The sequence below is a fragment of the Microcaecilia unicolor genome, chromosome 4 (genome assembly GCF_901765095.1).
Source record: "Microcaecilia unicolor chromosome 4, aMicUni1.1, whole genome shotgun sequence".
NCBI classification, from domain to species: Eukaryota; Metazoa; Chordata; class Amphibia; order Gymnophiona; family Siphonopidae; genus Microcaecilia; species Microcaecilia unicolor.
In genome coordinates this window covers 346,688,215-346,703,802 of record NC_044034.1, presented here as the reverse complement: position 1 = coordinate 346,703,802, position 15,588 = coordinate 346,688,215, and the positions used below count along the sequence as shown (strand labels likewise).

The 15,588-nt window shown below is 41.1% G+C and overlaps 1 protein-coding gene across 1 annotated transcript in view; it reads right to left on the bottom strand.

The window, feature by feature from the left end:
* Positions 1–1,857: 1,857 nt before the first annotated feature.
* Positions 1,858–15,588, bottom strand: part of CHAF1B (chromatin assembly factor 1 subunit B) — a 66,355-nt gene continuing 52,624 nt past the window's right edge. Inside the window, exons 11-14 of the mRNA XM_030199681.1 lie at positions 9,661–9,823; positions 7,704–8,153; positions 5,452–5,546; positions 1,858–2,250 (exon numbers count right to left, since the gene is read on the bottom strand). Of these exons, the coding sequence (XP_030055541.1) occupies positions 2,129–2,250; positions 5,452–5,546; positions 7,704–8,153; positions 9,661–9,823 (830 nt within the window). The 3' untranslated portion in view covers positions 1,858–2,128. The remainder of the gene's footprint in view (positions 2,251–5,451; positions 5,547–7,703; positions 8,154–9,660; positions 9,824–15,588) is intronic.

The window sequence follows — 15,588 nt, the reverse complement described above, 5'->3', positions numbered from 1 at the left end:
AATTATTCATTAGAATCCACTTGCACTTTGGCTAAGATCTGTAAAAAACGTGTAGTGCCCTTAATATAGGAATGACAAGAGGAAATATGTGGTCTTTAAAAATAAATCTGCGAAGGTGGACAATGTTCCAAAAGAGATCCCCGTGGATGAAAATTATATGAAAACATTGGGACATTATGAACACTTATCCTATTTTTTTCCAACCAATCATTGCATGTTGCTTTTTCTAGGAAGAATCTTAAGCAATTGTCGAATTCCTCTATGTTAATTCTCATTACTGATTCAACTCGGGATTGCTTGCAAAAATCTTCTGGTCATAAGAAATGTGTAATATGTAAGACTTGAGTTATAACTGAAGAAATTTCTGCTTTTACTAATCCAGTAGACAAAATATATATTTCATTCTACCACTTGTAAATCTGACCACATAATATATATTTTGTGATACAGATGTAATAAAATCTATGTGGGCAAGACAAGACGACCTTTACATATCAAACTGAATAAGCACCATTCAGCGGTTTCCTGTCAAACTTGAGGCTTCACTTGTCTCCCATTGTAAAACTTTGGGCATGATTTTTCATCCTTCACTTGTTGGGTAATTGAACGGGTAGCCACAAATAGCCGGGGTGGTGACCATGATAAACATCTTGTTCAAAAGGAACGATTTTGGGATATATCACCTTCAGACCTTAGAACCATTAGGGCTTAACAATTCAATTGAATGGATTGCATTCCTGTAATGCCACTACGTGATTATGACGTCAGTTGTTTGTGATTGGTTGTTAGCTTCAGGGTTTAGTATTTTTCAGCTGTGCCAGGTAAGTGAACCGGTAATGGGGCTGTGAAGAAGCAAGTTCTCAGCAAACTGTAATAGTAAGACCAAGTTTTTAGCTTTATTTAAATTTTTTCACTGTGATGTCTTTTATATATATAGATTTTTTGCAAGTGTGGATTTTTCCCCGATAGGCACTGCATGACATTTGATCCCCAGAAAAAGCCATAACAAAACGGGTCCTGTCTGGATCAGAAATACAGATAAGTGCTGTTTTGCCTATTTGAATACACATCAAATGAATCTGTATTCCATATGATACATTTTGCATTTCATAGAAACGTTTCGAGTGCTGCATCTAGTTAAAAACTAATGGTGGTGGTTTCTCAAGACCAGTGCTTATACTTTACTCATATGCAACATGTTAAGCCCTTTAAAACAAACAATCAGGGTTTGTTTTAAAATTGCTGGGTATCTGAGGTCTTTTACCCACCAGCAACTGGACACTATGAATTCTTGACATCATGATATTGGTTTTTCACAATTGGTTTGTGTGTTGACACAGAGTACTGGGGTGGAACCTTAACTCATCCCGTTTGGCTATATCAATTTTGAGAATCACAAGTCAGTCACAGGGAAAAAGATTTAAAAGTTCAAAGGACCAATCACCTTTTTCTCTGTATCCAAATAGAATAGGTGCACATGTAATTCTGGAAATCCTCTTTCACAAAGTGACGGCATGAAAAAGCACCAAGGTTTCAGCACATTGTGGTGTTTTATGACCAAGGTATTTTGAGGTCATCTCTAGAGCTGCCATACACTAACAGAGCTGTTGCTTTGCTGTTCGAAGAGGTTTGGAAGAAGGATCAAGCCAGTGGCGTACCAAGGGGGGGGGGGGGCGCCGCACACCTGTCGGCTCCGCTCGTTCCTTGCTCCCTCTGCCCCGGAACAGGTTACTTCCTGTTCTGGGGCAGAGGGAGCATGGAACGAGCGAAGCCGACAGGTGCACAGCACCCCCCCCACCCAGCAGGTAAAAATGCACCCGGGGGGGGGGGGGGCGCATCGGCGATCCACCCCGGGTATCAGCCACCCTAGGAACGCCACTGGATCAAGCTACTGTGCTGCATCTCTAAATTGTTCTTCTATCCACAAAACATCTGATGGGAAAAGTATAGCACAATATACAATCTATGATTTGAGCAACAGGGATTACAAATAGGACCCTTGATAACTGCTGCTTTGCTGTCTTCAGTACTACCAGGCATTTACTGATGAATTTTCTGACATGGTTTTTTAACTTAGAAAAAAAAACAAAACAAAACACACAAAAATTGTTTGGCCAAAGTCTGGCACCTATGGGGTCGGTGCTCCACTGCTGCTCTGAATATCAGGAGATGCAGAGGTTGAAGTGCTACTTGTCCGTAGGCGCTTACATTCTGGAGATTTACACGATTCCTCTGATGAAGATGACCTCTCTAGAAAATCCAAAAGAGGCATGGTCAAATATTTATACAGTATTTCTACCACAAGTGTGAATACACTTAGCATCTGCTTGCCAATGGTGCAACTAAAAGTGCTTTTATCAATCTGTATCTAGTAACATAGTAGATGATGGAAGAAAAAGACCTGCACGGTCCATCCAGTCAGCCTAACAAGATAAACTCATTATGTGCCACTTTTTGTGCATACCTTACCTTGATTTGTACCTGTCTTTTTCAGGGCACAGACCTTATAAGTCTGCCCAGCACTATCCCTGCCCCCCCAACCACCAGCCCCGCCTCCCACCACCGGTTCTGGCAAAGACTGTATAAGTCTGCCCAGCACTATCCCCTCCTCCCACTACCAGCTCTGCCATCCAATTTCAGCTAAGCTCCTGAGGATCCATTCCCTCTGAACAGGATTCCTTTTATGTTTATCCCACGCATGTTTGAATTCCGTTACCGTTTTCATCTCCACCACTAAGAGTAGTTATGTAGGCGATTGTTCTGTCCTATTCTTATTACTGCAATACAGGATTTATTTAGGACTTCTACTGAGGCTAGATTCCCAATCAGCAGCTGTATTTTGCATCACCTGCAGAATTATACAGCATAAAAGATGGAACAGGGCTTCCCCTGCTTCAGGTTTTACATTGGTGGCCTTTTATTTTATTTATTTGGATTTAGCTCAGACCTTTTTTCTTTTTTCGTAGTAGGCGCAAGGTGAGCTACATTCAGGTACACTAGGCATTTCCCTTTACCTTGCATATTATTTATTTATTTTTTTTACTTCTTACTGTCATTCTTAGACTTTTGAGGGTTTAGCCTCAAGTTGCTTAGTGCATACTATTTAAGTTCCATGTTCTAATCAAGATATCCTTTTGGTTTTGCCCTCAGCCAAGGAATATAGATTGTAATGTATGTGCAAAATATCTTTTTTTTTTTTTTTCTTCTTCTTCAGAGAAAGCACCATATTTATGAAATACATTGCCTGGACCTCAAAATCTGAGCTTAGCTATCCAGCTTTTCACAAACATCTGAAAACCTACCTATTTCATCAGATTCCAAGATTAGTGGCACCAAACTTGCTTTCTCAGTTGGGCTTAAACATTTGTGGCATTTCACAATCTGTGTTTGTTGGTGTTTTCATGTCTACATTTTGCTAGTTGGATTTCAATTTGGATTTAGAATTGGCAGTAGAAAACCTTTGCTTACCTGATAAGTTCTGAGAGAAGAGGACATTTCTCTGGTAAGTGAACATTATTTTGCTTTGGGAGCTTAAAGATTGGGGTTTCTAGGAGAAATACTATCGGATTTTTTTAAAAAGAGTAAATCAATCGTAAAACTGTGTTTTGAATAGTCTGTAATTTTATTAACTGCTTGGGACAGCTAAGAAACATTACAGTAATCCAACAAGCTTTTGATATACCACTGTTAAAACCTACACATAGGCATCTGAGCAGTTTACACAATAGCAAATGTAATGAAAACTAAGCAGTTTACAAAAAAAGTAGTTACCCTAAAATGCTAAGAAATTCACTTAAAAATCACTTTTAACATCTTTTAAAAATGGCGTCATGAAACTCAAACATGAAAACTGATAATATATTTCAGTAGATCTCATGATAGCCATAATTAGCAATTTGAGAAGGGTAAAACACACTGAGGATATTTTATTTTTGAAAAGTTTTAATAGGACATTTGACTAGTGAACTTTAACCTCGCCACAGGGTATAAATGTGGTAGTCTCATTCAAGATGGCAGATTCTACACAAACTCAGTGAGAGGAACTGCTGGTTAGCTGACTGCGCTATCATTCAGTGTCCAGGAGCTGTCTTTTTAAGTAGATTTAGTTTTAGTGCTTATTAGATTCAAGTTGTTGTATTTTCAGGCTGATTTTTAATTTATCCTTTTAGGATGTCTTGGATACAGATTTGCTATTTAAGGGGAAGCACCTTTTTACCCCTTATTAGATAAATGTCCCTTTTGGGTTTATCATGATCTATGCTTACTAGTTCATTAAATATTTATGTATAAAACCACCTTTGTAGCATATCATACAGTGTGTTAGTCATTTTGAATTATGTCTAAAATGTAATTTGATACACACCTCTGTCTGGCACTATTGAGCTGTGATTTTTTATGGAGGTCTCACATTTAGTTTTATTGTTATTATGTATGGTTATCAGTTGTATAGCATACATGCATGTTTGTTTTTGTTCTGTAAGTATCTGCATGACTATTTGATTTATTGTATGTTATTTTTGATCATTTAAGTTATATTTTAACTTTTTAGTTTCATCTTTTAATCACTGATTTTATTTGTAAATATTAATTTTTTTATGAATGTCTGGTCAACACTGTATTGAAAACTCCTGACTCTGTCTTATTGGTAAAACGTGGCCATGTTGGATATCTGGAAATAAATAGTTTTATCTGCACACCAACTGGTTTGCTTTCTTCTGTCTGTTGATTCATCTGTGAGTATTCATCCCCTGCTCAGTTGTGGCTCAGTTCTCAAACTGGTCCAGGAGCTATTGAACCAATGCAGAAGCTGTACAGTCCACCTTATCACCATCTGCTGGAGACAGAGAAATACTGAAGGCGGCTACACAGATCCCTTATAGGGCAGCTTTCAAAGCACTTGCTCTGTCTCCATCTGCTGATTATTGCCTATAACACACAAGGTTCTGGATTAGTCTGGTGTGGGATGCTAAGGAAATACGTTTTCACAGAGAGAGTGGCGGATGCCTGGAATACTCTTCCATGACAAGTGGTGGGTTCAAGAACAGTGAGACTTCAAAAAGGTGTGGGATAAACACAAAGGTTCCCTATATAGCATGAAGTATTAAGAATTTCTACTCACAGTAAAACAAATAACTTTCACACTTAAGACTACAAAAAAAAAAAAAAAAAAGGTTGTAGGTGGGGGGAATGCTTGCAGTCACAGATACAACCCCAGCCAACTTTCTGAGCAGAATGGATAGGGCACGCTGGTCTAGTGATATTAATTTTTTGTTTGAATGTTTTTTTGCAAAATGGCTTTTGCTACTAGATATGCCAGCAAATATGCTTTTACACAAAACGTGATCCAGGGAAAAGCTGAATACAGATGACAAATTTAACTCACCCAAGGACCATGATTTACAACTACACAGGAGAGAAACATACAAAACGTTGAGAGAGCAAATTTCTTACCACAGAGAGTTGTTTCAGAGGATGACGACGTGGAGGTGGGATTTAGCTGAGAGGAACTTGTGGTATCCATCTTTACAGGAATTAAATTTATTCTCCTAATATATTAAAAACAAACCAATATCAGATTTTTGCAGACAGTATTAGATTTTCCAACAATTCTCACAGCACTCAGTAGCAGCAAAATGATTTGATGTACTTGTGCACAGCTGTAACCGACTCATACCTTCTCAATGCCCTCAATAAAAATCATTTTACATACTCTTACTGCACAGTGGAAATGGAACAAAGCACAAGATGTGTTACATACATAAGTACATAAGTACTGCAATACTGGGACAGACCGAAGGTCCAACAAGTCCAGCATCCTGTTTCCAACAGTGGCCATTCCAGGTTATAAGTACCTGGCAAGATCCCAAAATATTTTATGCTGCTTATTCTAGAAATAAAATAACGGATTTTCCCCAAGGCCATTTTAATAATGGACTTAAGGAAAATGAATATGCAAGAAGTTGATTTGCATACACTGCCTCCATTATATGCAAATCTCTTTCATGCATATTCATTGTGGATATCCTGAAGACCTGACTAGCAAGGGGTACTCCAGGACCGGACTGAGGAAACACCGTGCTAGTGATCAAACAACTTTGAATAATTCTGTCATCTTTATACTGATCACCTTGCTTGACATTCCCTTTTCCAGATCATATATGATTTAAAAAGCACCAGTCCCTGTACAAAACCCCAAGGCCTACTGCTAGTTACCCGTTTTCTATCTCTGAGACAGCAGTTACCAATCCATAACAGGCCACTGCCTTCTATTTCAAAAGATTTTAATTCTTTTAAGAGTCAAATGCCTGTGGCCGGCAAGATCATGGGAAGTACATACAAAAAACAGCCTGCACAAATGTCATTAGCAGAGTTTTGTCATCAGTGGAACCACTGAAGGATACAACGGGACAAGACTTGTTTGACAATACTAGCAACTGTTTGAAAAAACTGAAGTATACGGTAACAGACCATTCTGGTAACAATTTATGTTCATTCTGTCATTACATCCAAGCATTTTGGCAGTGAATTATATGGCACATTTGTTACTTTCCTGAATGAGGCCCTCTAAGGATAATGCCGACATTCAAGCAGCCCTCTGTGTATAAAGGTTGCCCGACCCAGTAATAAGTCGAGGAACACTCAGTTCTACATCTATGTGGATGACATACAACTACAGCCCTGAATAAATTGACAACCTGTTCAACATCAATTCAAGAATGTGCTAAAAACAACAAGCTATGCCTGAACCCAAGTAAACCTGGCTATCCCTAACACAAGTGGGCATATACCTGACATCCAAATCTCTTTGAAGACATAGGAACTACAGAATGACATGGGGACAAAGTTTGTCTCCGTCCCCGCCCCATCCCCACAGGTTCTGTCTCCGTCCCCGCAGGCCCCGTCCCCATCCCCGCAGGTTCTGTCCTGTCCCTGTGGGCTCTGTCCTCATCTGCAGAAGCCTCGAACACTTATGATTTTATATTTAAATCTTTTTATTAAAATATAAAAAGGAACAATATGCTGTGCAACTGTTGTGTATAATACAAATAGAGAACAATAACAACAATGGAGCAGCTATAATAAACCCCCTTCCAACCCCAATAATAGGTGATTTCTACTACACCAAGGAATCCTAATTCACATTGTTAAAATGTCCAGGGGTATAAAATACAACCCATTCTATATGCCCTATAAAGCACTGTTATGTTTATTTAATCTATGGATAAATTCTATCATCAACAATCTCAGGATTCAATCTAGCTCTCCTGTCTTCCACAGCCCTTCCTGGAATAGAAATTGTCTTCTTTGAAGATGTGCTGGTAGCAGAATGTACAGGATCTCCCATGCAAATTTTGCTAGTTGTGGCCAGTATGTTTGCTTGTTTTTCCAAAAAAAATAAAAATATCTTTGCAGGCATCACTTAAACATAAATAACAGTCCAGTTCATTAACAGGCTTCAAACTACAAATTGACACGGGGACAAAGTTTGTCCCATCCCTGTGGGCTCTGTCCCCGCGTCCCTGTGTCATTTTCTAATATGAACTCCCCCTTAAATCACAAAGTCACAAACCTGGGGAAGGGGGGGGGGGGGGGGGGCGGGACGGACAGCTAGACTCAACACAACGCTAATCCCTCAAATCCAAGCAACTTCCTTGAACTGCGTCATTATATAAAATGCTGCTAGAAGTAGATTCTAAGCTTACCGTGGTGTAGGTGCACCTGGCTTGCTCCACGCTTCCAAAGTATTAAGCGTTATCCTCCGGGGCTGCCCTGTTTTGTTATTCTGATCAGTGAACTGTAGTGTTCGCCTCTCATCTGCCGTAGGGGTTGAAGGAAAGATTTTGATGCCAACAGGTGTGGAAAGTATGTCTTTGTTTGGTGGAATAGCTGTGGCTGCTCGAGGCTGCAGAGGTGTGCAAGGACTGGTGGGGTCCAGTGTCCTGTTAGTGGGGGTCCCCTCTGAGGATCGGGCACCAGGAGAAGGGACCTTGCTCCCCGTTACCTTCTTTATCTTCTTCTCCATGGTGGTTGGTGTCTTCACTACCAATGCTGGCTTTTCTTTTAGTGGGATACCCAGCTCATTTTCCTCAAATGTGACAAAGGAGCAATATCCATCTGTGGACGAGACAGCGAGAAAGCAGCCATCACTGGACCTATGACAATGAAAGGAAAAGGAGAAAAGAAAGTAAACTTATCCCCTTACAACTGGAAAAATTAAATCCAATCAAGTCAGGTGCCAGGAAACTGAAGCAGAAAAATTGCAATATGTATTCTAAACAAGCACCAGAGATTTTTCTATGAGGCCTGGCTGGTCAAATCCTTTTTATATAAAAGTTCATCAAAAACATTCTCTGCCTTTAAATACAGACTATACAAACCATACTCTGAACACCATTGCTTCTTACTGACACCTTGTTCCACATGGACCAGAAAGTCATCTGAAATGTGTTTGTTCCTAGGCAAACCAGTGACTCTGTGATATTACTGTATATTTCCACAAATATGACCTAGGGATGATGCCAGCCTAGTTTCTGCTCCTTAGCCAACTGGGCTAGGAAATACTGTGAAAGTGGCATTCAAAGTCCACAGTAGAAGTCTCAACCTTTACAGAACAGTGACGGTTTGCATGCCACCAATTCTGGAGGGAGTTGCTTTCTGTGTTGCCTTCTACTGTACATATGGAAGCTACAATTATTGCATTAAGTGGGAATGGGGTGTGTTAAAATTGGGAAACATTGAAAGTAGCTATGAATGAAGGCTCAAGGCACCAGAGCTCTACTAGACGCAGGATACAGTTTCGCTGGAAGCTCAAATGGAACAGATGGAAATTGTAGGGCCAGAAAATAAAGGAAATTAAAAAAAGAATACAAAATATAGTCTTCAAATGGGCAAAAGTATTTATGATTTGTACTATAAAGAAAGTAATTCCAATTTCAAAAACCTATAAAACGCAGTACACCGCCGCCTCCAGTAGACAAGAGATTGCATATAAAAGGGGTGTACATAAAGATCTTGCAGTCAATCAATGAAGAAGGATTGCTATAACTCTCAAGCAGGGCTGTGGAATCAGAGTCAGAAGCAATTTTGGGTGGTGTTGGAGTCGGTAAAAATGTATCAACTCTAGCTTCAAAATAAAATCTTAGCATAATATATGGTAAATTTATCAAATACAATTTTTACACATATTTTTTGTTCAGATTCTTTGTTCAAACTTCAAATAAAGAAATATCCTATGTTTCTATAATTAATCAAATTTCTCTTAGCTTTACTATACATAGCAGGAGTTGGACAGTAGAAAAACAGATGAGTAGGAGTTGAAGGTTTGGTGTACCCCCTCGATAGCCCTGCTCCTGAGTTAGAAAACTGTTAAAATTAGTTACGAAAACTCATCCTTTCACAAGTAGGCTAACCTCTCTATTCAAGTCCTAAAATGACAACTTCAGGCTATTTTGGTTTGACTCAGTGCCTTGGCAATGTAATTGTTGTGCAAGCAGCTTACTGCAGCATTAAATCAAAAACATTTTTATAATCACATCTGATTGGCCAGCAGCGTCTCTAGGGCACTGTTCAAAAAGCAAAGATCAACATACGCAATGATTATAAAAGGTTTTTATACATGATGTTGTTACCTAAATAAGAGCTATGAACAAAGTTACTTACCAAGCAATGTCACTTAGTGTATGATAATGCACATTAGACAAGTAACCAAAGGGGAACAACTGCTGAGTGTCATAGAACAGCACAGAATCTTCTGATGCCACGGCAAAAACCATGCGATAGGGCTGGTTAATTAAGCCCTGGGTTTGCTTCTCTGATGTCTCATCTAGGGCAAGGATACCACAAATCATTAGAAGATAAGAGCAAAGCATAACAGCTTTGAACCATTTCCAGCATCGGAAATTATATCAAACATGTGGCCCATAGCTGCTAGAATACTGTGCATTTGGAGACTCCAAGAAAAGCACACACTCTTCCATGAAAAAAAATTAAAAATAAATCAGTTAACAGAAATTGAAGTTGCTGTTAAAATTAAAGAAGGCAACTTTTAGGAACATATCATCTAAGAAAAAAAGGCCCTAAAAGAGCAGAGAGATGCTTTAACTCTACCAGAACAATGAACGGTTTTGGTGACTTTCAATGGCTTTACTTAATTCTACAGCTTGTGATCTCTGCCTCTCTTTAATCTTCTAACAATGGGTGTGGGATAGCAAAGGTGAAGTTTGTCTTTAATTTCCTTTTCTTGAATCCAGTTAAACCAATCCAGATGTGTGAACTATATCACCCTGCCAAAGGATGGAGACAGATCAATGTTTCCATTAACATATGATGCATCTGAACAATTTCCAGTATACTGTGGTCTAAACAATTACCACTACTCAATATAGAGCTTGAACTAGGCGACCATGTTAATCCCTCCCCTCCACTAGATTTTATCATCAGAGGAAGATAAGTGAACATACATCCCCAGTCCTCCTCTCAGTCACTCAACAGAGAAACTCTGAAAGTTGAATAAGGAACAAAACAAACTGAAATGTCGTTTTCTGTGTTCTCTAATCCAAATCCAGACCTGCCCGGTCTGGCACAATAAAGGAAAGGGAATAAAAGGCAAGCTTAATTTTTTTCCTTATTATCCTGCCAGACCAGCCCTGACGTGGGAAATACCTGAAAGCTGGTTTTCTTCTGCCCAGGTTAGGAACAAGGCTGCTAGAAAACCTATATCAAAGAAATGCAGGGAGGCCCGAGTTGGTGCTTCACAAACATCCTTAAAAGAAAATCATTGTGTTCAGCATGGTTCACACTCTAGTTAAGTGGGACTATAATACTTCTAGCATATGCAATTCTATCAACCCAAACATAAATTACAAATTAAAAAAAAAAAATTGGAAGTACAAACATCTATTTCACAAAGGTCCTTTGTATATACAATTGCAACTTAAAATTGAACAATGTTTTCCCATGAACCTGTACAAATATTTATAAATCGCAACAGTACCGTATATACTAGAATATAAACAGATTTTTGGCCAAAAAGCCATCAAAATTGTATCTCTGTGTCTGAGCCTTCTCTCATACTGTCTAGCATTCCTCCCCTTTTCCCTCCCCTATGGAGTCCGGGAAATTTTCCCCTCTGCTCCCTTTCCTTACCCTCTCTCTCATTATGTCCCTCCCCCGCTGTTACCCCTTACCCTGAACCACCCTCTTCCAAAATAGAGAAAGCTCCCTACCAGACCTATCATATAGCCCTGATGGTTTAGTGGAGCATCAGGCAAGAACGATCCCAACTTGCTATTATTGCTCATGCCATCTTCAGTCAAAACGTTTGATGTGAATTCCAGCGGCAGTCTCTCGAGATTGGCTGCCGTGATCTCCAGCAGCATTTTGAGACTAGAACCAGCATGGGTAGAAACGTCCTGCCTGTACTGGCTTCAGTCTCAAAATGGCTTCTAAGTGAGGACTACTCCTGCCCTGACTCTCCACTAGACCACTAGGACTATACGGTAGACCCAGGAGAGCTTCCTCTGTTCAAGAGGAGGGTGGTAATGTGAGCTCTTTTGGTTCCGGGGGGAGGGCAGCAGCAGTGGAGGGATCATCATGGGGAGGGAAGGAATTCCCAGACAATATGGGAAGGGAGAAGAGGAGGAATTCTGGAATATAGACAGTTTACTATTCAAGTTAACATTCCCCTCCCTCCCTTTTTAGGGGAAAAATGTTACCTTAGTTTATATTCGGATGTGTTATATTTGAGTATATATGCAGTACTTATTCCCCCCCCCCCCCCCCCCCCCACAGCCCCGTTTCTCTATATACTCAGTTTTAGAGATCTCATTTAACATATTAATACAAATATTTCTGATATACTCCCACACCCTTTCTTGATCTGTGCTTTAAATCCTCCTTTTGCCCCTCTTCTCAAAATGTTGATATTTTCTCTATTCTCTTCTTCCACGTCTCAAAAGGTCCCCACAGACTCTCATATATTTCAATAATGATTGTCTGAAAGTTGTAATCTTAGCCATTCTAGAAATGTTCTCAGAGTTTTTTTGACCACCTCTTTTTGTAGGGTAATCTATTCTGCTTCCAATGTACTGCCACCATACAAAAGCTTATTTTTCTTCTCTCCTCCTCCATAAACACTTGGGGTCCTTTGCTTCTTATAGCCCTACAATTTTCTTAAGCCTACCACCTCATCCCAAAACATCTAACTGGGTATTCCCACGACATGTGATAAAAGCTGCTGCTTCATGATGTGGAAGCTGAAGCGGGTACACCACCTCTTCGCAAGGTATCTCTTTAGAAATATGATACAATTAGTGCTTTGTCATACAGACTACTGCGATGGTACGTTAGCAGGGTGTAGAGACTTTGTTTTGAGGAAATTACAGACAGCCCAAAATACAGCGGCAAGACTTCTCTTCAATGAAGCCCGGTTCGATAGCGCAAAGCCTCTTCTTGCTAAACTTCACTGGCTTCTAATCAAGGAGCGAATTGTATTCAAGGTTTGCACCATGGTACACAAAATTATCAATGGGGTTGTACCAAATTACATGCTGACCATGATTGACTTGCCTGCCAGAAATGCTGGAACATCGCGATTATATCTCACCTTGCATTACCCAAGCTGGAAAGGATGTAAGCATGGCTCTATTCAGGCGTCAAGCTTTCCATTCATCAGTGCGCGAAACTGGAATGCACTTCCCAGAGCCAAAACCAGTCTGAGTGACTACCTTCTCTTTCGCAAGGCACTAAAAACGCATCTGTTTGCACAAATATTTTCTACAAGACCTAAGTAGATCTATAACCCCTGCCAGCAAGCAAACGTGGATTCTGGTTGGACCCACTCTTTTGTACTGTTCTTTGTAAAGTGTCTTTTCTTTCTTGCACTTCTGCTCTTCATTTCTAATTTGTCTCTGATATCACCCAGAGATCTCTCTCTCTCTCTGGTTTTGTAAGCTACATTGAGCCTGCATGTTTGTGGGGATAATGTGGGTTATAAATACATTGATAAATAACTAAAAGCTGCTGCTTCTGGGTCCACATTTCCTCCAGCACAGTCCTACCCCCTTTTGTACCACCTTTCCTTCTTTACTGGAGTAACATTCTTGACAGTCTCTGGGTAAGGTGACTAAAGTAAAGGAGTGCCTGCTGAGAAAATTCACCTTCACATTCAAGAACCCAGCAATGTGAGCTGCTGACAAGCAGAGAAGATTTTTCTTCGTCCAACACATGAGGAAGGCCGCCTCCACTGCCATCAGACTACTGCAAGTGTCACCTTGCTTGTTGATATAAGCAACGACGGTTGCATTGTTGCAGAAAACTTGGACTGGGGCCCCTACCAGAAAGGGAGCAAAGTTGCAAAAATCATTCCGAATTGTCTTGAGCTCCAAGCAATTTATTGACCACCGGGACTCCTGTTCCGTCCACATATCTTGTGCCAGATGTAAATGAGCTCCCCAACCTGACTTGCTGGTGTCCGTGGTCACCAGCTTCCATTGTGTTATCAGAAAGGGAGCTCCAACGGTCAAATTCCTGGGCAGCATCCCCCTTGCCCATGGCACCACTTCCATCGCCACTGTCACTGACTCCACATGAATCTGTTGAACCAGCTTTGACCTCCTGTATTCCGTTAAGAAAGATTCTCTCCCTTGTTGTGTTTAATAGAATGCCCAGATAGGAGTTAGTCTGCTCTTCTCAAAACTGATCACTCAACCCAATGACTGAAGAAGATGGACAACTTTGTCCGTCACTGCCACACTGTCCAAATAAGACAACACAAGAATGAGCCTGTAGTCGAGATACGGGTGAACTCTGATTCTTAGGCACTGAAGGCCGCCGCCGCCACCACCACAACCTTGGTAAACATTCTTGGAATCGTGACGAGACTGAAGAGCAAAGCCTTGAACTTGAAGTGATGGCCCAGCACCGCAAAATGTAGAAACCTCCGATGTGGCCATATGGGAATATGCAAGTATGCCTCCTGGAGATTGAGGGCCGTGAGAAATGCTTATGCTTGAACCGAGGCTATGATTGCGCTTAGCGTTTCCATGCAAAAGCAGGACACTCATATGCAGAAGTTTAGAACTCCTCTTTATGAAACCACCTCAGTTCTCTCTGGTCATTTTCCTCCTCAGGAGGGAGCTCTCCCTCCTTTAATGGCTTCTTCAATGCTGGTTTGAATAGACCGAGTTCACATCAGTTAAGAAGGGAGAAGCAGTGGACCCCCCTTCCTGATCCCCCCCCCCCCCCCCACACCCCTTAACAAAATCCCTTGTGGTCCCCTCTATCCCCCCAAAAGAAATAACCCCGTGATCTAGCGGGCCCACCAACCTGATCCACCAGGCCCTGGGCCATTCTGGACCCCCCAGGCCACTAAAAGCCCTGGTGGTCTAACGGAATTCCCATCCACTCCCTGCACATAACTTAGAACTGGAGTCAAGAGGACCACCTTCTCCTTCCAGGCCTGCCCGCTTCAAAATGCGATGCCTAGTCCCTGCCCGGTGCATCCTGGGATGCAATGGGAGGGGCCTAAGCACGGTGCGGCTCAGGGGCCACTAGTCATTTCTTTTTGGGGGTCGGAGAGGGTCCACTGGGCATGTTTTTAGGTGGCGGGAGGTCCACTGGACCTCAAGGGACCTTTTTTGGTTGTGGTAGGTCAGAAGAGGTCTAATCAGCGGCCATATGCACAAGAGCTGCGCCAATGGCACAGCTCTTGTGGGCATTTAACAATTTATATTACGCTCAACCCAATGTTCTTGGCAGAGAACAATATTAACATTCATAAAATCAATGAGCTGGAACACTTGGACCCCTTTTCTGACTGATGCGCAACACTAACAGCATGCATATAATTTGCATGCTGTTATTGTTGAGCATTGGTTGGTAATTCCGACTCGTTAATGAGGTGCTTCTCTGGTGCTGTTCCTTAAAATGCCAGAGTTCTGTGCATCGGGTCCTCCGAACCAGAGGATATTCCCAACCCCAAACTCAAGTGAACCTGCAAGCAGGACAGGAGACTACACAGAAGTAACCACAGCGCACAGCAGCTGCTATCCCGCCTGCTGGAGATAGAAAATACTGGCTTGGTTGCTAAGTGCAGGAGTTTATAAGGCACAACTCGGAGTTCTATCGCCACCTGCTGGCGGATGGTCACAACTCATTTGTCTGGGCTGATCCTTGGGACATAATGGCGGGGGGGGGAGGGAACATTGTTCTCTAAGTACACAGGCATTCGTTTCATTTGCTTTTATGTTTTTGACCACTTTTATTGTAATTCCTTTCACAGGTCTTTTTCCCACCCCCACATAAACTGTAGTTTTATCTTCCTGTGGCATCATAATAAATTTGATAAAGTCTCTCTTCTCCCTTTTATATTTACACATGAGCCCATCAAATACCATAGTATCTGCCTTAAGTTCTTTAAATACTTCCTATCATCAGTGTCTTAAATTTAGACAATATAGAAAATCTCTGTTTTCCCAACTCGTACACTTATGCTACCCCCTTTTTTCACTATCTATCCTGCTGTTATCTCCTGTAAGCAGACTGCTGTACGCCTTGGGGGAGTTATTTATTACATATAGGAAGAAATCC